We start from the raw sequence: 20995 nt of genomic DNA, 5'->3' as shown, positions 1-20995 counted from the left end.
TGCCCCTCGTCCCATCGCCCCTTCCCTGGGAGCAGAGCCCGACCCCCCCGGCTCCCCCCTCCAGTTGTAGGGAGCGATGAGGGCTCCCCTCAGCCTCCTCTGCTCCAGGCTGAACCCCCCCAGCTCCCCCAGCCGCTCCCCAGCAGCCTGGGGCTCCAGACCCCTCCCCAGCTCCGCTGCCCTTCTCTGGACACGCTCCAGCAACACAAGTAAACGTTTCCAGCCTGAGATCTCCCTGTTCCCCGCTCTTTAACCTTTCCCACTGACTGATAACCCCACTCGGGGCAGGCGTTTCAGAGTTCCTTGTTGGTTATTTTCATTTCAGCTTTTCGTGTGCCCTGGAAGCGCACGAGGTCGCTGCAGAAGAAACGTGGGAGGATTTTGGATAAACGCAGGCGATCTGTCCCGAGGCAGAAATTGGAGAAGTTATTTTTCACTTCCCCAGCACCGTTGCACAATGCCTCCGCCTGCCCAAAAGGGTCGAGCCGCTGGCCCTGCACCATCCCACCACGCTGGACATGGGGTGTCCACTGGGGCCCCTGGGGACAAGCCCAGACAGAGCTGTTGGCTGTTTGCACCCTGCAAATACCCTCGGCGGGTTGGGAAGTCCCCAGCGACCCCGGCGAAGGGCGGGAGGCTCCTTGCAAGTTCGGGCATGCTGGTGCAATGCCACGATGTAGCTGAGAACATCCATGGGGCATCCTCAGGGCAAGGCAGGAGGGGTCCCAGCTGCATTTTACCTCCAGGAGCTTCTCCTCATCACAAACCTTTGGGACTGGAGGGACAGGCCCTGCCTGGACCTTGCCAAGCAATGTCACCTCCGGCAGGAGCGGTGATCTCCGAACATTTGAGATGGACACATGTGTCCGGGACACAAACGCATCTCTTTCAAGGTTCCTCTGTGCTTGCAGTCCCCTCCTGCCACTGTGCACCATGTGCTTTTGGGGATTAAAAAAAAGAAAAGTCGCTCCAGTCTGCATGCTGTGGTCCTAAACTTGCCAGCTCCCGGCTCCACGGCTTGAGGTACTGCCCCGGGAGATGGGGTTTGCCCTGGGAAATGGGAGGTGACTTCTTAACCCTCTGCTCTGCCATGTGCTTCTCCTCCAGGATGGAGCTGCATGTCCAGCTTGGTGTTCCCCTCTTTCCCCAAGCATCTGCTCCCACTATCCAGCAAGGCAAGTGAAAGCAAAATCCGGAGATACTGCACAGATGACAGGGGACATGTCCCCCACCATCCCAGAAGAAAATCCCATCAGATGCACTTTGCTGGGCCACCACAGAGCTGTCATGTTTCTGCACTCCCTGAGCACTTCCACAGGTCACGTCCCTCCAGCCCTACCATGAAATGCCCCCAGGAATCCACCTTCCTCTGTTCTGCGAAGGGTTTCATCTCCCAGCCTCTCCCAGCCATGAAGATGGCTGTCATCTCCCACGGGAGATGACCTTGTCCCTTCCACCTCCCCCATGGGCAACGCCAAGGAAGGAGCATGGTTCCTTTCCACCCCATTTCTGCACTTCTCCCAGTCAAAGTACCCCACGTGAAGCTTTGAGATGAAGAACCCAATGCAAAAGAGGCATCACCCTGCTCATCTCTTCTGGTTGGCACCCATGTGTCCCCCAGGTGGACGGGTACCTTGGGTTACGGGCTGATGGATCAGCAACAGCCTGTCCTCCCTCCTCAAGAGCACCCGGGATTAAATAAATAAAGGGAATCACACAGAATGGCAGGGGTTGGCAGGGACATCGGGAGCTCACCCAGTGCCACCCCCCTGCTCAAGCAGGCTCACCCAGAGCAGGGGGCACAGGACAGCGGCCAGGCGGGGGTTGAAGATCTCCAGAGAAGGAGACTCCACAGCCCCCCTGGGCAGCCTGGGCCAGGGCTCGGGCACCCTCACAGTCAACAAGTTCTTCCTCCCATTCAACTGGAACCTCTTCTGCTTCAGGTTGTGCCCATGGCCCCTTGTCCTGGCGCTGGGCACCACTGGGAAGAGTCTGGCTCCGTCCTCGTGACCCCCACCCTTGAGATATTTGTAGGTGTTGATGAGATCCCCTCTCAGCCTTCTCTTCTCCAGGCTGAACAAGCCCAGCTCCCTCAGCCTTTCCTCCTAGGGCAGATGCTCCAGTCCCCCCATCATCCTTGTTGCCCTCCTCTGGACTCTCTCAAGGAGTTCCTCATCTTTCTTGAACCAGGGAGCCCAGAACTGGATACAGAGGTCCAGGTGGGGTCTCACCAGGGCAGAGTAGAGGGGGAATGCAGCACCTCTACTCTCTACGGACCTGGGCAAAGCAGAACGGGGAGCACCAAGTGGGAAAACATCAGCTAAACTGCAGGGAGCGAAAATTAGGAGAGCAAACCCAACATGGCTAAACAGGAGAAAGAGAGCGGAGCATCCCAGGGGGATGTGCTGAGCTGCTGGGAGGTGCCGGTGCTTTCCTTGGCAGTTTGGCAAGCCCCAGCTAATATTTTCAGTAAGCCGCTTGGCACAGCGAGAAGACGCGTGCCACCAAATCGGCAGAGGAGAAGGAAGGTGGAAATTGTCCATACAGAGTGGGCTGGGACACCGGGTAGGAAAAACAAGGCACCTAGAGGGCTGAAATAACAGGAACCAAACCAAACTTAGTGCGAAGGGCACAGCCATGCACTTAGGGTCTAAAAATAATTTCTGCCGCACAGCTGGAAATGCTGGAAATGAGAGGAGGAGAATGGCAAAAAGCTCTGGGTCTACCTCTGCGTGAGCACATGGTGAGGCCATGGTAGGAGTAAGTGAGGAAGAATCGAGGATGATGTTTCCAGGAGAGCCTGGGGGGTGCAGACCCTCCTCCAGCACCACCGGAGACCAGATCCAGACCAGTGCAGCACTGGGAAAATCCGATTGTGGCTGGGATGGGTGAAGAGCAGAGTTCCTGGGATGGAGAAGAAGCAGCAGGGGACCAGCTACCCTCCCTCGCCCCCCAAAAAGCAACGCTTTCCATGATGCCAATACGGCAATGAGTAGGAAAAAAAATATTTCATCAGGATTAGGGGCAGAACAATGAACTAAAGGCTGAACCACAGGCTGGAGGTTCAACAGGGCTTTGCAAGACGCAGGGAAATAAGTTTCTGAAACCACCTGATGGCAAGGCTTGGGAGGAAAGCACTGATGGGACGGACAGATATCCAGAGGGGATTGCGTGACAGTGAACCAGAGCTGACAGGGCTTGGACACGACCGGGACATGTAGCCCTCCTTCCCATAAAACCCATCTGAGCTTTCTCACGAGGCATCTGTTTGCAGGTGACAACTGCTGACGTTACAGGGGAGGCTTGGGCAGGGTGAGGAGGAGGCATCACCGCCCCCTTTGAGATGTTTGCTTCCACGTTACTTTGGAGTGTCACAGAATGAAGCCTGACCCGGGAGACAAGTGGGTGTACAGGGCAGGTCTGGCACACCAGAAATGCCAAGCGAGGGCGATGCTCCTGCTTTTGTTTCAAACTTTGCCTTTTCAAACCCTTGTCACATCACCGGGGGAGCTGCAGGCACTGGGGAGGTGTGTTACCAGTGGGGAAGTGGACACTCTGGAAGGGGTAGCCACCCTGCTGGAAGATCTGGAGAGGCTGGAAGAGTGGGCTAGCAAGAACCTTATGAAGTTCAGCGCGGACAAGTGTAAGGTCTTGCATCTGGGAAAACACAATCCAGGAGTGCAGCACAGGCTGGGATCCACCCGGCTGGGGAGCAGCTCTGTGGGAAGGGACCTGGGGTCCTGGTGGACAACAAGCTCCAGACACACAGAGGAGCAGGGTGCTGCTGTGGCCAAGGTGGCCAATGGGGTGCTGGGGGGCATCAACAAGGGCATCACCAGCAGAGAGAAAGGAGTCATCATCCCACTCTGCTCAGCGCTGGTCAGGCCACACCTGGAATCCTGTGCCCAGTTCTGGTCCCTGCTGTACAAAAAAACTGTGGGCAGGCTGGAGGGGTCCAGAGCAGGGCTACCAAGGTGACCCAAGGCCTGGGAAGCCTCTCTCAGCCATATGGGGATGGGCTGAGAGAGCTGGGTTTGTTCATCCTGGAGCAAAGGAGGCTCAGAGGGGATCTCATCACCACGTACCAGTACCTAAGGGGTGGCTACAAGGCAGATGGAGACTCCCTTTTCACAAGGAGTCCCATGGAGAGGACAAGGGGGAATGGACACAAGTTGATCCTGAGAAGATTCCAATTGGACATGAGAGGGAAATTTTTTCCCATGGGAACAGTCAACCATTGGAATAATCTGCCCAGGGAAGGGGTTGGCTCCGCCACACTGGACACTTTAAAGACAAAGCTGGACAGGGTGCTGGGCCATCTTGTCTAAACTGTGCTCTTGCCCGGAAAGATTGGACCAGATGATCCTTGAGGTCCCTTCCAACCTGAGATTCTATGATTCTATGAAAAACATGGGGAAGGCCTTTAGCAGACAGAATACAACTGCCTGGGTTGGGATACAACAACATCACCAGCAATGGATGGTGAAGCACAAGCTAAACTTTGGCTACTCAGCAGCTGGAAAATTCTCGAACGCCGTAGTTCCCCAGAATCCAGGACAACTCCCTGAGTTCAGGCTCATGGAGATGGCATTAAACTGGCATTATTGGAAAAAAAATCCTGGTCTCGACTGGAAACAGTTCATCCAGTAACAGCCTCATCCTCTCATCCCCTGCCTGAGCTCATGACAACTTTATAGCTTGGCTGTGATTGTCACCCAGATAGGATTATTCAGGATACTTCGGTGCTAGAAACTTACCGACAAGTTTCAAAGCAGAGAAATAAAACTGTTCTGGGTCGGGAGTCATTGATTTATGAAAAAAAGATCAAAAGAATGAAGTCTTATTATCATTATGTCAACATTAAGTGCACAAGCCGTTCCAGGAACTTCAAAGAAAGAAGCTATAAAATAAAGGTAAAGCTGGAATGTGGTTGTAGAATAAATAATCTGGGTCTGTCTCTGCTGACAGGAGGAGGCAAGGAAGTCTCCAAATAGGCAGAGGGCTCTGCTGTTATTCAATGTTTGCTGGATGATGCCCACTGAGGAGGGTGATCCTTGGTCTGGAGAAACCACCAAGGGCTCGGATGAGTTGCATGGGGTGAGGCAGGAGAAAGAAAGGAAAATGAAGTTAGGATGAGAATCAGAGAGGAGAAATATTGCTTTCAGCAGCAAGGACTGAGCCACAGGCAAGTCTTTGCTGTTGTCATCTCCTTTGGTGGACTCTACAGCGGGGAAACATACCCAGAGCTCAGTGTGGGCATGTTATTCCTAGGCAGCCTCATCATCTACCGAGACATGCGTGGCCCCAGGGGTCTTCAGACAGCAAATGGCACAAGGACAGCCTGGTCTGGGGCACCTGAAATTCCTTTTTGACCTCCAGAAATTAAGCCCACCGCTGGTGGTGCAGAAACATCTCAGCTTCTTCTGCAGGCAGAGCAGACCTGCGCTTTCCCCATGTGTTATTATGGCTGCCATGCCTGGAGGTGTTTGCTATGGGTAAGATACTGTGCTAGGGCTTTATGAACACGGTGGAAAAGCCCAGGTGATGCTACAAGCACTTGAAGCTTTGTGGTTCCTCTGCTGGTAGCTTTTCTCCTGCTTTGGACAGGCAGAAACCCTGAAACCGAAGGCAGCCAAGGAAATGACGACCGTCTTTGAAGCTGCAGCTGCGATTAGACAGGGTTAACCCAAAGGTTGTCACAGTGTCAGTTCTTCAGGGGTTTGCGATATATCCCGGTCTCATGCTCCTTTGGAGGGGAACCACATCTCTAACAAGCTCAACAGTGGGTGCAGTAATTCGGTGGCCCTAGAGACGCTGCTGCCTCCAGCTCACTGGTGAGGAATCATGGAATTGTTTAGGTTGGAAAAGACCTTTCAGATCATCAAGTCCAACCATTTGGACTTGAAAAGGTCCAAACACCCCAGGAAAGGGGGCTGCCCTCTGCGATGGAAGAGAACTCATGCTTACACCCTCAGCCAAAACTGATTTACTCCAAGGGTGAGCAAGGTTGGATGGGGCTGTGAGCAACCTGGTCTGGTTAAAGGTGTCCCTGCTCCCTGAAGGGGGGTTGGGCTGGGTGACCTCTAGGGGTCCCTTCCCACCCAAAGCATTCTATGATTCTATGATTATTTTTTTTTCTGCTATACCGACAGAAAATCACCTGTGACAACACAGATTTCCTACAGAGCTTCGAGTGCGCCCACAGCAGACAGATGTTTTACCCAGAGCAGCATCTGGCAAAGTTTCTAAAGAGGCTTTTGGGTTGTTTTTAAGCAGGGCCCCTTGCTGCTGCTGGAGGTGCTGATACCCCTGTGGGACAGACACAAGCTGGCTCAGCTGGCCCTGGCCTCTGCCACCCTGCAAGGAAGGCAGAATTTTGCCATCACTTACGTTATTTTCCTATTATTATTTTTTACTGTAAACAGTTTCCAAAAGCTTTCTGGGGGAAATGGTAAAATGGAGGGAAAATCTGGAAGACCTGGGCTGCAAGGGGATAAAAGGGTGCTCAGCCAGGTGGAAGCACTCCCTGCAGAGACCAGCCAGAAGAGCAGGCGACATCCTCCCACTCTTTTCTTAAATCAATATCCAACCAATCCTTCCTTAGACCTTTCAGAACTGATCAGACTGATCAGAGCACAGTGCTTGCAAAACCAGTGCAGTTGGTTTACTTCGAAGTAGATTATTTTCTCTCAAGAGCCATTTACAAGATTAATATTCCCACCAGCCCTAATAAAGAGCCTTTCTCCTAAGACGCAGCGTGCCACCCTCACACACTGAGACGGCTCTGCTAATATCGATCATCCCTAATGACTTCAAAGCGAGCCAAGCTTCCCAAGGATAAATCCCTATCCCTGGAAACATTCAAAGTCAGATTGGACGGAGCTCTGAGCAACCTGATCTGGTTAGCAGTGCAGTAAGAGGAGCGTGGCCAGCAGGATGAGGGAGGTTCTCCTCCCCCTCTACTCTGCCCCAGTGAGACCCCACCTGGAGCTCTGTGTCCAGTTCTGGGCTCCCCAGTTCAAGAAAGATGAGGAACTCCTGGAGAGAGTCCAGAGGAGGGCAACAAGGATGATGAGGGGGACTGGAGCATCTCCCCTATGAGAAAAGGCTGAGGGAGCTGGTCTTGTTCAGCCTGGAGAAGAGAAGGCTATGGTAGGAAGAACTTGTTGGCTGTGAGGGTGCCCGATCCCTGGCCCAGGCTGCCCAGGGGGGCTGTGGAGTCTCCTTCTGTGGAGATCTTCAACCCCCGCCTGGCCGCTGTCCTGTGCCCCCTGCTCTGGGTGAGCCTGCTTGGGCGGGGGGTGGCACTGGGTGAGCTCCAGAGGGCCCTGCCAACCCCGGCCATGCTGGGATTCTGTGATTCTGTGATTCTGTGTCCCTGCTCACTGCAGGGGGGTTGGACTAGATGACCTCTAGGGGTCCCTTCCAACCCAAGACATTCTATGATTCTATGATAAATCAGGTGCATTGCATCCAGTATCACCCTCACCCTGCGAAGCGCTGAGCAGTTTCCACCCCATTACCTCTCAGGACCGCAGCACCTTTGGAAACCTCACAGCATCCATAACCCAGGAGTAGATCATTATATCCCCAGGGGCGTAACTGGTACAACAGGTCATATTTTCCCAGGCAGGTGAAACAAATCTTCCTAGGAATCACTCATTCCTGTGGAAATTCAGGCAGCGGCAGGAGGAACGAAGATTTACCCTGCACCAGACAGTGCATGGGCTTGTTTCGACAAGAGAGTTTCAACACTGCCCCAAGGTAAAACACACGTGAAAGACAGTGACGCAGGCTGGAGTGTGGCCAAGACATCGAGACGAGCGCGGTTTCACCCACTAAGTGCGTCCCAGCAACCTCGATAGCATTCAAAGCCGTTACATGATGCGTCCTCTCAAAGGGTTTTGTATGGTATCTGGTTTGTATTATCCTTCACGACACGCCGGTTGCCGGAAAACCGGGACCTGCAGCCAGTGAAGCTTGCGAGCTGTGTCATCCTTGGCATGAGCACTGAAGCACTCAGGAGGGCTCCAGAGAAGTAAAAACCCTGGCAGCAAACACAGAGCGAGGCATTGCCCCACCAGTGGGCTCCAGCAAGGGACAGGGGCAAGCATCCCCCAAGCAGCAGGCAGGCGGAGGTCCCTTCGGCTTGCGAGAGCGGGTCCAAGCGGCAAAAGGCTTTCCCCCACCAGTTATCCCTGAGGACTTCACAGAGCCAGGGCATTTAGGGGCTGGAAGGTGTCTAAAATCCTTTTGGCCAGCAAAGAGGTGGCAGGGAGAAGAGGTGGTGGGTGAAGCTGGATGCTGGAGAAGCAGCTAACCCCAAGCCCCACGGACCACGAGCAGTGAGAAAGGGCTTTTGCAGCGGAAAGGAGACAAGCCACCCTCCAGCCTCAGGGTACAAACACCCCCAAGGTACAAACCCACTTCTGAGGAAGGGCCCCCGGGGCATTATTCATAGTTCCTATGAACTGGGATGGGTTTCCTCATCGAGCACACATAGCTCCTCCTGAAGGGAAACATCAGTGCAACATCTCCTGCCAGCTCCCAAAAGAGATGCGGTGGAAGGAGCAGGACCGCTGCTAGGTTTAGACTGGATCTAAGGAAGAAATTGTTTACAGTGAGGGTGGTGAAACCCTGGCAGGGGTTGCCCAGAGAGGGGGTGGAAGCCCCATCCCTGGACACATCCCAAGTCAGGTTGGCCGGGGCTGTGAGCAACCTGATGTGGTTAAAGGTGTCCCTGCTCCTGCAAGGGGGTTGGGCTGGGTGACCTCTGGGGGTCCCTTCCCACCCAAAACATTCCATGATTCTATGATTCCCTCGGGAAGGCAAGGAGTCCCATGTCCAGGTGAGCCAGGAGGGTGGCTCTGAGACGGATCTCAACCCACATAGGGCTTGCCTGGTGCTCTGTGTTCCTATGCAGAGGAACTGGCACGCAGGACCTGTTCCAGTGCCCCACCAAGGAACTTAGCACATCCATTAAGCCGCTTGCACCATGCTGGGTTTCCCCAAGCATCTGCTGAGCACACAAGAGCCTCTAGCACGGGAGATGAGAGCAAGCCACGGTTCACATCTGACTTTGGGATGCAGCTATCAACTGCACGGCCACTTCCACAGTCGTGCTTCCCACGGATGTGGCAGCTAGCGCTGGCGGCGAGGGAGGAGCACACGTATAAACCTATGAGGCATCTGCAAGCAATGCCAGCAGGGTGATCCGCAGCACCTCTCCTACCTCTTTTGGCATTTCCCGCGGGAAGAAGAAATAAGGCACTGCAGACACGGCCACGAGACTGGCTGCAACCAGGAAACCAAGCCACCAGGCGCCGACCCACCGCGGGTCTTTGTTCGTGAGCTGGACTCCATCTGCAGCACAAATGGAGAAAGGGGCATTAAATCAAGGGTGAATGGAGGCAACCCCCGTGCACCAAAGGGATGGCGATGGGGGGCCCCAGCCGCTCCAAACGTCAGCGTGCTCCAAGGTGCTGGCTCCCAACCTGGGGGCCGTCAGCTTTGGGGGCCGAGCAGCATTTGCCCCTGACTCATCCCGTGGTGCTAAATCACATTTCTTCATTGTCACCAGGGTGTCTAAAAACCCACTCAGCCCCCTGGATGGAAATAACTGGGACAGGGATGTCCTAGAGCTGGAAAAGGCAAAGGAAAGCATCCCCACCACAGCTTTTTCAGAGAAGGGATACCCGTGTTGTGAAGAAGCTTGGAAAGACTCACTCAAGGTGATTAAGCCCAGATGTATGCCAATACAGAATGAAAAACCCTTTCTTAAGATTAAAATGGAGTTGATTCCAATTAACTTTTGGCATCCAAGAGCACTGGTTTGCTTTTTTACAGCCCGGCTACCCACACAAGGACCCCCTGGTCACTGCAGGCCTTGGACCCTGGAGCATCTGCCCACCAGCCTGGTCCATCAGCCAGTGCCTGGTTTGCAGCTCAACCAATGGAAGTCGATCTTTAAAAATGCTTTAATAAGGATTACATCTGCCTTCAGTTCACCCAGCCTCCTCTCCCATCACCCCCAGGGCACTCCACCAAAGATAACCCCGTTTTCTGCGGGGCGGGTACTTGGCATAAATAAAAACGGGATATAAATTCACAAGGGGGTGAGTCTGAACCAAGGCATATTTCTACAGGAAAAGGGAATACCTGTGGTCAGAAAGCATTCAGGAGCAAGCCCAGGAAATTCATCCTCCCAGAAACCTCTTCCTTGGCTGGGAGGTTTAACACAAGTGAGCAATTCTCACCAGGGGGTGCAATTAAAACTGCACTCAGTTTGCTGGGTTTTGCTAGGCTGGATACTGCCACATCCCATCTCCCATCTCTGGAAGTAACAAGTGACAGGCCAAAGAAATTTTATAATCTCCTCCGTGCACGGTGCATTTAGCAAATTGGAATCTTAAATCCCTTCCTGAACAAACACCAACAAGTTTTTTCCCAGGAAAACGTGAGGTTAAATTAGATTTAGGATTAAGCAGCCACAATTCAATAGCTCTCCCCAGTAGGTTGAGGACATCTTTAAGCTCAAGAGAGCTCTATAACTGGGTGTTCTCCAGTTCTGGCTGCTCAGGCACATTTCTCCTTCAATCTCCTTCTGCAGGAGAGCTGAGCATGAGGGGGTGAGGGCAGGCTGCAGACCCTGATCCCATTTCTTCATCCTCCAGAGGCCAATAGACCGCTCCGAGGTTCCCCCCCTGGGGAGGATGGATGGCTGCAGCAATAAGCTTGGAGGGAGCCTGATGGGAGGAGGCAATGCTGAGACTGGAGTGTGCTGCAAATATTGGAAATGTATGGAGTGGCAAAGTCCAGGTGAAAAAACCAGCTGGTGAAGTCAGGAACGAGCTGGAGGCACTGAGAAAGAGCCAAAGCCAATGCAACTGCAATGTCAACACTCGCTGCTCATCCAGCTCCAGCCCTTGATGCCTGTAGGTCGGGCTCTGCTCCCAGGGAACGGGTGATGGGATGAGGGGCAGTGGCCTCAAGTTGTGCCAGGGCAGGGTGAGGTTGGGCATGGGGAACAATTCCTTCCCCTTGGGGCTGTCAGGCGCTGGAAGGGGCTGCCCAGGGAAGGGGTCGAGTCCCCAGCCCTGGGGGGATTTAACAGGCGGGCAGAGGTGGTGCTGAGGGCCAGGGTTTGGGGGTGGGATGGCAGGGGTAGGGGAGCGGTTGGGCTGGGGGAGCTTCAAGGGCTTTGCCAACCCAAACGATTCTGTGATTCTATGATTCTGTGCTGTCTGGTTGCCACCCAAAGGAGCCTGTCCATCGTCCTTTTCCTCCCGTGAGGATACGCTGAGCTGTATAATGAGTCTCTGCTCAGTTAATAACCGGGAAAGAGCTTCTTGTTTTCCAGGCTGGGTTTCAAGAGCAGCCAAAATGGAGACAAATGCAAATGCTGTGATAGCATGGCTCAGGAAGAGCCCTGGCCCAGGCTGCCCAGGGGGGCTGTGGAGTCTCCTTCTCTGGAGATCTTCAACCCCCGCCTGGCCGCTGTCCTGTGCCCCCTGCTCTGGGTGAGCCTGCTTGGGCAGGGGGGTGGCACTGGGTGATCCCGGAGGGCCCTGCCAACCCTCACCATTCTGTGATTCTGTGATTTTGAAGGAAATCCTTCCTCTTTTGCCCTACCCCACATTTCTCCTCTACCTGTTTTCACCTTCCTTCCATCCTACCCTTCCTTCTGCTTCTGCATTTCTCAGGGTCCTGGTACCCATTCTCCACTCCTTCTCTCTTATTTCTCCCCTCCATCTTTCTCTTTCATGTTTCTCCCTGGGTTTTGCTCATCCTTCACATCCCCACTCTTCCCTGGTGCTGGCTGGTGGCAAAATGCTGCCATTGCTGGCATATGGCAGAAAATTCGGGGAAGAATGAAAACCAGGTTTGTTCTAAAAGCACAGTGTAGATGGGCATCCCTCCAACCAGACCTGGCAGCAGCCCAGGGGTGAGGGAGGAGAAAGCACTGAATGAAATATGGGAGCCCAGCAGCCACGGGGCCGGGTTTAACTGTGCAGATGTGACACTGAGTGGGGTGGGAAGGACCCCTTTATTTGGGCCATCCACCACAGCACCGATGGGACCGGTCCCAGAGCATCCCCAGGCGATAGAGGTGATTTAACAGGGGAGATGGCAGGCAAAGGGAGCCAGCCCCTGCCCCAAGGGTTGCACCCTCATCCCCTGGGGGTTGGGATGCCGAGGGGAGGGCTCCTGGCTCCCAAAATTGGATGCAGCGCAAAGGGTGCCGGTTGGCTCTCCGGGGGCATGTTCACTCACCTCCAGCGACTTTGTCAATGTCGACGTAAAACCGCAGCATGGCAGAGCCCAGCATGAAGGCCACCCCCGGCCCGATGACCGTCACGGAGAACAAGATCCCTGCAGAGGGGCGAGAGCAGAGAGGGGCTCAGCCCTGCATGAAGGGACCGGGGGGGCAGGAGGTACCTTCAGGCAGGACCACGCTGGACCAGTGTCCACCCCATCTGCCTCTAGCGTGGGATTATTTCCTTGGCAGCTTGCTTATCTCATGCCTTTCAAAGGGTGACAATGCCATGCTTTGCAGGATCCCTCCGCAGGAAAGGTGTTGGAAAACTCAGATCTTTCCTGCCACTTTTCTTCAGCCTCCCAGAAAGACTGAAATACGCTCAGGAACAAGGTGTGCCCATTGACACGTGAAGTCCAGGGAATGCAAAGGTTTTTTACAAGGTTAAGGAGATAAAAGTTATCAGTAAACACTCTTATGTGAATTACTGATAAAAAAATTAAACACATGCAAGATTCAACTCCTATCCTACATGCGGTCCTTTCGAATATGGTTCGGAGGTTCGGAGCATCTACCAGAGCAAAATTCAGTGTGGTACTTCCAGTCTCTTGATGGTAATGACCTGTTTTTGAGCCGCCCTTGCTGTCCCATTCAGTTCAAAAAGCCATCGCAGAGAACAGCTAGCAAAGGGCTAGAAGGAGCTGCAAGGAGCGTCATGTCCGTCCCACCACCCTGGGACATCCCTCGCAGCTGTGTGCCCAAGCTGTTCTCCAGCACCCCCTCCCCTGAAGGATACTTGCCCACCTCCCAGATGGTTGGTCCTGCTTTTTTAGCTTCCTATAATCTTCTCTATATCTAAATAAAGTCATCATGGCTGCACCTTCTGAAGGCATCGCTGCATTCTACCTTACAGGAGGTTGTAGCGAGGGGAGTGTTGGTCTCTGCTCCCAGGGAAGGGGCGATGGGACGAGGGGCAGCGGCCTCAAGTTGTGCCAGGGCAGGGTGAGGTTGGGCATGGGGAACAATTCCTTCCCCTTGGGGCTGTCAGGCACTGGAAGGGGCTGCCCAGGGAAGGGGTCGAGTCCCCAGCCCTGGGGGGATTTAACAGCCAGGCAGAGGCGGTGCTGAGGGCCAGGGTTTGGGGGTGGGATGGCAGGGGTAGGGGAACGGTTGGGCTGGGGGAGCTTAAAGGGCTTTTCCAGCCCAAACCATTCCGTGACTCTATGATCTTGAATCCTCCTGTGAACACAGAGGTCAGATTATTCCTTTTCTCCTTGTTGAAGCCTTTTTGTAGGACACAGTTATTGTATCCCTCTCTGGCTTGTCATTCTCAGGCCAAAATCCCAGCATCTCCCCTAAATCATATTTTCCAGTACTCCTGGTCTGTCTGCAGTTTGTCCAAGCTTGAAGCAGATAAATTATTTTTGCAGAAACCTTCCTAGCACTGGGTAGAGCAGAAGGGCTACAGCAAACTCTGCTCTCATTAATTAGTGCTCTCTGGTCTTGCTATGGAGTCCCCTCTTCCTACAGCAGCCCCATCCTTACCCAAATAGAGGGGGGAATTCCTCTCGCTGGCGAAGTCGTCAATGTAGGAGATCCCAAAGGGCTGGATGGGGACGCCACCGATGCCCAGCAGCGCCTGGGCGACGAACATGACGAGGAGAACCTCGTGGTTCTCCCTGGCAGCATGAGGGGTGCAGCCGGCATCGCTGAGGTTCCCCCGGGGCGCCGGCACCCCGGGTTTGCACAGGTCGGTGGTGTTGCTGAACATGCCTGCGATGACAAGGGGAGCAGGTCTAAGGGGCTCGGTCCGGAGAAGGAGCTTCCCTAAGGTAGCAGCAAGCGTGTAGATACGCACTCAGTGGATGTCAGGTGGGAAACATCAGTGGAAGAAGATGCAAAGCAAGTGCAAGCGCTACTGTGCAGATGTTCGCAGCAAGATGGATGCACAAGCCCCATGGAAAAAAAAAAAAGCAGAGCTGAGATCACTTCCAGGCCCTTCGATAGGTCTTGCAATAAAGGTAAGTGAGCAAAACTACGGATTTCGTGAATAGCTACTCAGGAAACGAGAACTCGTTTTACACCGAAGTGGATTACAAAGCTGCCGAAGTGAAAGTGCTGATTCTAGCACCCTCATCTTCCTTAAAATACTGGGGGAGGGGGTGGTGGTGTTTATAGCAGGATTTCCATGGTTATGCCCCAAATCATACGCAACTCGGCGTGCCTGATAAAGGGCCACCTGCACTCCTGAAATGCAGGGCTAATCGTTTCCAAACTGTCGTTAGCACCTGACCCCTCTTTGCATCCATGAATTAGTCACCTATTAAGTCTTCTTTTGGTGGCTGCAGCTGCGTGAACCAGCTGCTCTCTCTCTGACAAGCCAGAGAAAAGCTCTTTAGCAGAGGTTTCTAAAAGATTTGCTGGCCCTTCACGGCAGGGTTTGGGAAGGTAACAAGAGCGTGGTTTTCTCCTTTCTTTCTTTTTCTCATCCCTTCACCTTCTTTCAAGGAGAAAATCCCAAAGCCACCCTGACCTGCTCCTCTGTGAGTGATTTATGCCTGCATGTTTCTCATGGGAGCTTGATTTTCTAGTGGGGTCCAAAAACTCAAAGCACTCCCCCCAAGACAGCCCAGCTTGGCGTGGGAAGAGAGGCAAGGTACCCCATGAGCAAAAGTTAGGTGTGAAACCAATGCTCCCCTTGCGTTTCAACAGCGCTTCACCCTGAAAGCTGCCCGCTTGGGTGGAGTCAAGCTCTTTCCCGTAATTCTTGTTTCCTTCCCATAAAGGGCTTCCATGTTTGTGACCTTATCTTATCTGCATAATGAAAATAAGGGAGTAGTTCATGTGCACGAGGACAAATTGGCTCAACATATCAAAGATGAGAGCCCTGATGGCTGGGGAAGACCTTCCTGCTACCCAATGTTTGTCTGCTGCGTGGAGGTTCAGAAGACAAGGGGAATCAGAGGCATCTTGGTGGTTTTCATGCCCTTTCCTGTGGTTCCAGCTGTCCCTGGCTCTGCATCCCACCATCAGCTGTTGCCTCTCTGGGACTGAGATTATTTCATTCTCATAAAATTAAAACTCCTTGAGGACAAACCTACAGCTTGCAGCTCCCAACCCCTTGAGGGAAGGCCATTTCCTTTATTTGCCCCAAAAGGCATAAAATAAGTTCCTAGAGTACCTACTGGCAATAGACTTGTCATACTCGTAGGGTCCAGTAATGAAGTGGGGGAGAGACATGAGGAACCCGGCCAAGGAGACAAGGATGGCACCGCAGCCGATGAAACGGGGTCTGTGCACTCGGCTCCCAAAGTAACTTATGAAGACGATCAGCAACGTGTTTCCAACCTGCATCAGGACACACAGACCGAGAGGTCTCCCAAGGGAACAACAGGAGCATGGGGAGAGCATTCACCAAGTAGACTACGAGAAGCAAGCTGGTTTTCACCTCATTGAAGGAAGCCAGCAGCCCTGACGTCTGGCTGGAGAGGCCATATCGTCTCTCGATGGTTGAGATGGAGCTCTTCAGATAGCCAGAGACCAGGAGCTGGGAGAGCTGCAGGAACCCATGGCAGAAGACGAAGAACTGCCAACACAAAAAGAGAGCATCCAGGGTGATTACTGCACGCTGAGACACAGCAAACTGCATCCTCTATGCAAAGGTGAGATTATTAAAGCTGGTGAGGGGTCTGGAGCACAAGTCATACGAGGAGCGGCTGAGGGAACTGGGGTTATTTAGTCTGGAGAAGAGGAGGCTGAGGGGAGACCTGATCGCCCTCTACAACTGCCTGAGAGGAGGCTGTAGGGAGGGGGGGGTCGGCCTCTTCTCCCTGGTAACAGATGATAGGACGAGGGGGGATGGGAATGGTTTGAAGCTGCACCGGGGCAGGTTTAGGCTAGGCATTAGGAAAAACTTCTTCACCTAAAGGGTTGTCAGGCTCTGGAATGGTCTGCCCAGGGAGGTGGTCAAGTCCCCATCCCTGGAGGGATTTAAAAGGATAAATGAGGTGCTTAGGGACATGGTTTAGTGGTGGGATAGCAGGGTTAGGTTAAAGGTTGGACTTGATGATCTTAAAGGGCTTTTACAACCAAAGTGATTCTATGATTCTATCATTGAACATGAACCTTTGACCACCAGCCTTTGAAATATTACCCTCGCTCCTGCCACCAATGGTCTTCTGAACTTAGGTCAGGGCCATTAAATAGTCCTCTGCCAAAAGTGACAATAGAGTTAGCATTTGCAAGGAGGGTGTAGTTTCTTCAGCTGAAAGTGGCCTCAGACAAAGAGATCGCTTCACTTGGGATACATCTGGTTTGGGCTGGCCTCGATCCAGAGCTCCAGCGGCAGAAGTGGAAGGTTGCACAACCTTCCCACTCCCGTCCAGCCCGAGGCAGGCAGCCATCCCCAGGGCTGGCAGCCGCTCTTCTGGGACAGGAATGAGCCCTTGAAACACAGCAACGGACAGCTTCTTTAGAGAAAGTCAGGAGAAGGTCAGGGAGAATAATTGAGACTTTCTGTTCTCCTTTCCTTCTGGACGTAAAAGACGTATCTCCTTTTGCAGAATGGGATGATTCATTTCCACTTCCAGAAGGAAACCTTGTCAAAGACCATCAGCCCTCAGAAAATCATCTGACCTCTTCTGGTCCAGAGCTTGTGATCTACTGGTTCTCGGCCACCCAGGTGAATATGGGGGCTCCAACTGCCCCACCATTCCTGAGAGCAGCACCCATCTCCCTGCTCCTCACACAGAAGCAATTGCAAGCGCCAAACAAACTGTCCCAGGAGGGATGAAGACCACCACCCCTTCATCCACAGCTCTGCAAAGTACTCGGCAAAGGAAAGGACCTGGCAAGCCACCTCCCTCCCTGCCACCGTGTGGTTCTCCACAGGCATCCTTCCAAGTCCCCAAATGAGTTCAAACAAACAAACCAGCCCAAAAGGCCGCCTACCCTAAGAAGACAGACCATGCATCTCACTGCAGGACAAGTTGACTATCCCTAGGTCCTTGCAAAGCTGCTGCCTTCAGCCTTGGATGCTGCCCAAAGCCACAAGGTGCTGCTTTTGGCGGGTGCTTTCCCAGTCACAGGGCATTGCTCTGGCTCTGCGTGTTTTGCAGCCAGCTCCCACCAGGCAGGAGTCCCGCCTGTAGGAGCTGCTCTGCCTGGCCTGGATTTCTCCTATGTCTCATTCTGATCCAGGGCTGAAGCAGGGTCACTGCCTAACTGGGGTGCTCTGTAAGCAGAGGCATGATGTACAGCACAAAAAGGGAAAAAAGAGGATGGTCAAGCCCCCACGGCTCCCTGGGACAGGTACCACCACCAACAGTGATGCGCTGGCATCACACAAGCAGGAGGCAATCCAGGACCTTCACCCTTCCAGGCTCATGTCACCACTGAGGGGTGCAACGTGTCTGGACTAGGAAAATGTCACCCAGCCAAAGGAAAGCTTTCCCAGACTCAGCTTTGCTAAAACTCCTCCAAAACACTCTGGCTACGTCCAGGCACCATTTCCTGAATACATGAGTTCAGATGGAAATGTTGAGGCCAGATTCATTTTTTTCCAGGCATCCGTAACCCAGAGCCCCATGGGTACGCAAAGCCAGGACCTTCCCTGCGCGTTGGTTTACATCAGCTTGGCAGCTGCCCACAACTGCCCTGCGTCCTCTTCAGCACAGGAGGTCAAAATGAGTTGGGAATCTCCTATTTTATGCTCCCTAGGCAGATGGAAGCACGAATAAGAGAGATGGCCCTGCAAAGGACTTGCAGTGGCTTGGCGTCAACGCCGGGCATGGACTCTGGTTCTTCTGGGCTGCAGGGGCTGTTTGCTCTTAGGCATCAGATCCCAGCACAGCTGGTGACCTGCCAGGGAAAGAAGGAACAGGCGCCTGGACTTTAGATCTGCTGGAGGGAAAGGTGTCCCCCTCCGGCTGCGCACACGATGCTGCATTCTGTCCTGCAGCAAAAATCACCAGTTTACATTTCTCCCTCTGACCGAGGCATTTGGCTCTCTAACGTGTGTGGTCTGGAAAGATGCTCTGTGCACCTGGAAGGAGAGACTGCTACCGACAGCAGCGTGGCCCTCAGAAACGGAGGGAGAGATTTGGGTTGTTCAGCCTGGAGCAGAGGAGGCTGAGAGGAGCCTTCATCCGCCTGAGAGGAGGGGGGAGCCGGGGGGGTCGGGCTCTGCTCCCAGGGAAGGGGCAATGGGACGAGGGGCACCGGCCTCAAGTTGTGCCAGGGCAGGGTGAGGTTGGCCATGGGGAACAATTCCTTCCCCTTGGGGCTGTCAGGGGCTGGAAGGGGCTGCCCAGGGAAGGGGTCGAGTCCCCAGCCCTGGGGGGATTTAACAGCTGGGCAGAGGCGGTGCTGAGGGCCAGGGTTTGGGGGTGGGATGGCAGGAGTAGGGGAACGGTTGGGCTGGGGGAGCTTAAAGGGCTTTGCCAACCCAAACGGTTCTGTGATTCTATGATTTCCCTGAGGACCAACTGCTGCAGAGCAGAAGCTCAGCTCTGCTCAAGAGCCACAGGGCATAAATGCCTACAGCATCTTCCAGAGGTTGTATGGACATGGACACCAACCTGCGCTTCTCCCATCCCAGGAGATCTCAGCAGGGCTGACCCTACAAAGCCTGCTTTCTCCTCAGTCCTTCCCTGCCAGAAGAGCCTGCTTCTTCAAACCACCAGCAAAAGGAGGGAGAAGCAGCAGACAGCAGTGGTGTTAAGGATGAAGGCAACCCACTAAAATCAAATTACATCTGCTTATCAGCTCCCAGGAAACAAACCTCCTGACCTAGAGCATCCCTTCCCACCTCCTCAAAGCCCAGGCTGTGAATCCTGTCCATGTTACAAGCCTAATGTGGGCTTGAAAGAGGGATGAGACATCAAGAGCCACGATTCAGGTCTCCTCTGTTCAAATGCATGGCTGCAAGCCACAGAATCACAGAATCACAGAATCGTAAGGGTTGGAAGGGACCTCAGGAGATCATCTAGTCCAACCCCCCTGCTAAAGCAGGCTCACCTAGAGCATGCTACACAGGACTTCATCCAGGCGGGCTTTGAATATCTCCAGAGAAGGAGACTCCACAACCTCCCTGGGCAGCCTGTTCCACGTTTTGGTTGAGTTTGAATTTGAGTTTTGGTTGAGTTTGAGTTTTGGTTGAGTTCCAAAGGTTGAGTCTATACTTGTAAATGAAACAGGCTGGGGCCATTCTCTGCTGCCGAGGCCAGTGGGAACAGAACAGCCTGCATCCATCCTACCAAACTCACTAAGCCTTCAATATAGGGCAGTTTCACCCAAAATGCTTGCTGGGAATGGTCCCCAGTCCTCAGCTCCCCAGTTTTTTGGGAAAGTAGTAGCCAGCCCAGGGCCAAGTCATGGAGTCGGTGGTAATTCAGAGGCACAGCCAGGTGAGCTGTAACGCTGAGGTCTGCTTGGGGTCTTGGTATGCAAAATGTCCCCTCCGTCCCTGGAGGAGCTGATCCAGGGACCGGCATCGGCATGCCCAGCCGTGCTCCCCCCACCTGTGCTGGGGTGAAGCTGCAGGGCAGGCTCAGTCCTGCCTTTGAGATGTGGCCAGCAACGCGGCCTCACCACGATGCTCATCGTAAGAGGGTTTTGGTTTTCTCCCAGCAAGATGCTGCTTGCAGCTCCGGTCATCCAGACCAAAACCCTACACTGGAAGAAGGATCCTGCGCCTTCTGCAGCCCACAGAGCAACCACCTGGGTCCGCCTGGTCTGCTCGGGTTTGGAGGATGCCCTCCACACCACAGCCCGGAGGGCAGGACTTCAGGGGATGAACATCCAGAGGTGGAGCGCAGTGAGCTCCTCCGCTGAAATCCGCAGTGTGTTTTTATAGGCTTACCTCTCCCTTTTCTGGAAGAGAAAAACAGTACTTCAGGTCCTGGGGAGCACGGAGAAGAGCAAAGTCCCAGGTCAACACAAGGGTATGAGGGCATGGTTGGTGGCAGGACATCCTGAGGGGATTGCAGCAGCTTAAGGAAATGGGTGGCAGAGGACAGGGGGCCTGGGCAATGCCAGGATCTGGTGGGGTCGTTAAAGACAGCCCAGCAGGAGCCCTCAGGTCTGCACCGTGTCCCACCGAGGGAGCCAGGACAGTGAAAGAGCGGCGAAGGCGTCCGACCACAGCGCAAACAGCAGGATGAAAGGAAGGGAAGGGAATCCCCACGGGCTGCCCAACAGAGCTTCCTGAGATCAAGCCATCGACAGCAGCCTTGAATCAAACATTTCGATCTCTTTTCTTCCATGTGTGCCTTTTTTAAAAATGACTGCAAACAACCAGGCACATAGAAGGGCCAACGTCTAATGCGGTGTGGGGTGAAAGAGCAAAGACCAAGAGATTAATAAAGACCTGGGTGCCCAATTGGTAACTGCACTGGCTGCTGCGCAGAAGTTTTTAGGCACAAGTCAGAAGCCTGGAGCAAGCAGGGGAACATTTAGAAAGTCAAAATCAAGATGGAAGTGGTAGCAAAGGAGGAAGCAAACAGGAACATGAAGACCGTTGCTTGCCTCTTCTCCAGCTTCTGCAGTGATTATAAAGACAACTAGTTAAATCATAGAATCACAGAATCACAGAATGTTTTGGGTGGGAAGGGACCCCCAGAGGTCACCCAGCCCAACCCCCCTGCAGGAGCAGGGACACCTTGAACCACATCAGGTTGCTCACAGCCCCATCCAACCTGGCCTGGAATGGTCCCAGGGATGGGGCCTCCACCCCCTCTC

General features: G+C 53.6%; 1 protein-coding gene and 1 long non-coding RNA gene across 2 annotated transcripts in view; one reads left to right on the top strand and one right to left on the bottom strand.

The window, feature by feature from the left end:
- LOC118452310 overlaps positions 1-7264 on the top strand; it is a 15110-nt gene extending 7846 nt beyond the window's left edge. Inside the window, exon 3 of the long non-coding RNA XR_004842048.1 lies at positions 7157-7264. This is a non-coding gene — a long non-coding RNA (uncharacterized LOC118452310). The remainder of the gene's footprint in view (positions 1-7156) is intronic.
- Positions 1-20995, bottom strand: part of SLCO2B1 (solute carrier organic anion transporter family member 2B1) — a 54065-nt gene that overhangs the window by 25736 nt on the left and 7334 nt on the right. Inside the window, exons 2-6 of the mRNA XM_009639076.2 lie at positions 15705-15842; positions 15442-15604; positions 13802-14029; positions 12274-12372; positions 9233-9363 (exon numbers count right to left, since the gene is read on the bottom strand). Of these exons, the coding sequence (XP_009637371.1) occupies positions 9233-9363; positions 12274-12372; positions 13802-14029; positions 15442-15604; positions 15705-15842 (759 nt within the window). The remainder of the gene's footprint in view (positions 1-9232; positions 9364-12273; positions 12373-13801; positions 14030-15441; positions 15605-15704; positions 15843-20995) is intronic.

Source organism: Egretta garzetta, unplaced genomic scaffold (assembly GCF_000687185.1).
Source record: "Egretta garzetta isolate BGI_Z169 unplaced genomic scaffold, ASM68718v1 scaffold1030, whole genome shotgun sequence".
Taxonomy (NCBI): domain Eukaryota; kingdom Metazoa; phylum Chordata; class Aves; order Pelecaniformes; family Ardeidae; genus Egretta; species Egretta garzetta.
This window is presented reverse-complemented; position numbering and strand designations above follow the sequence as displayed.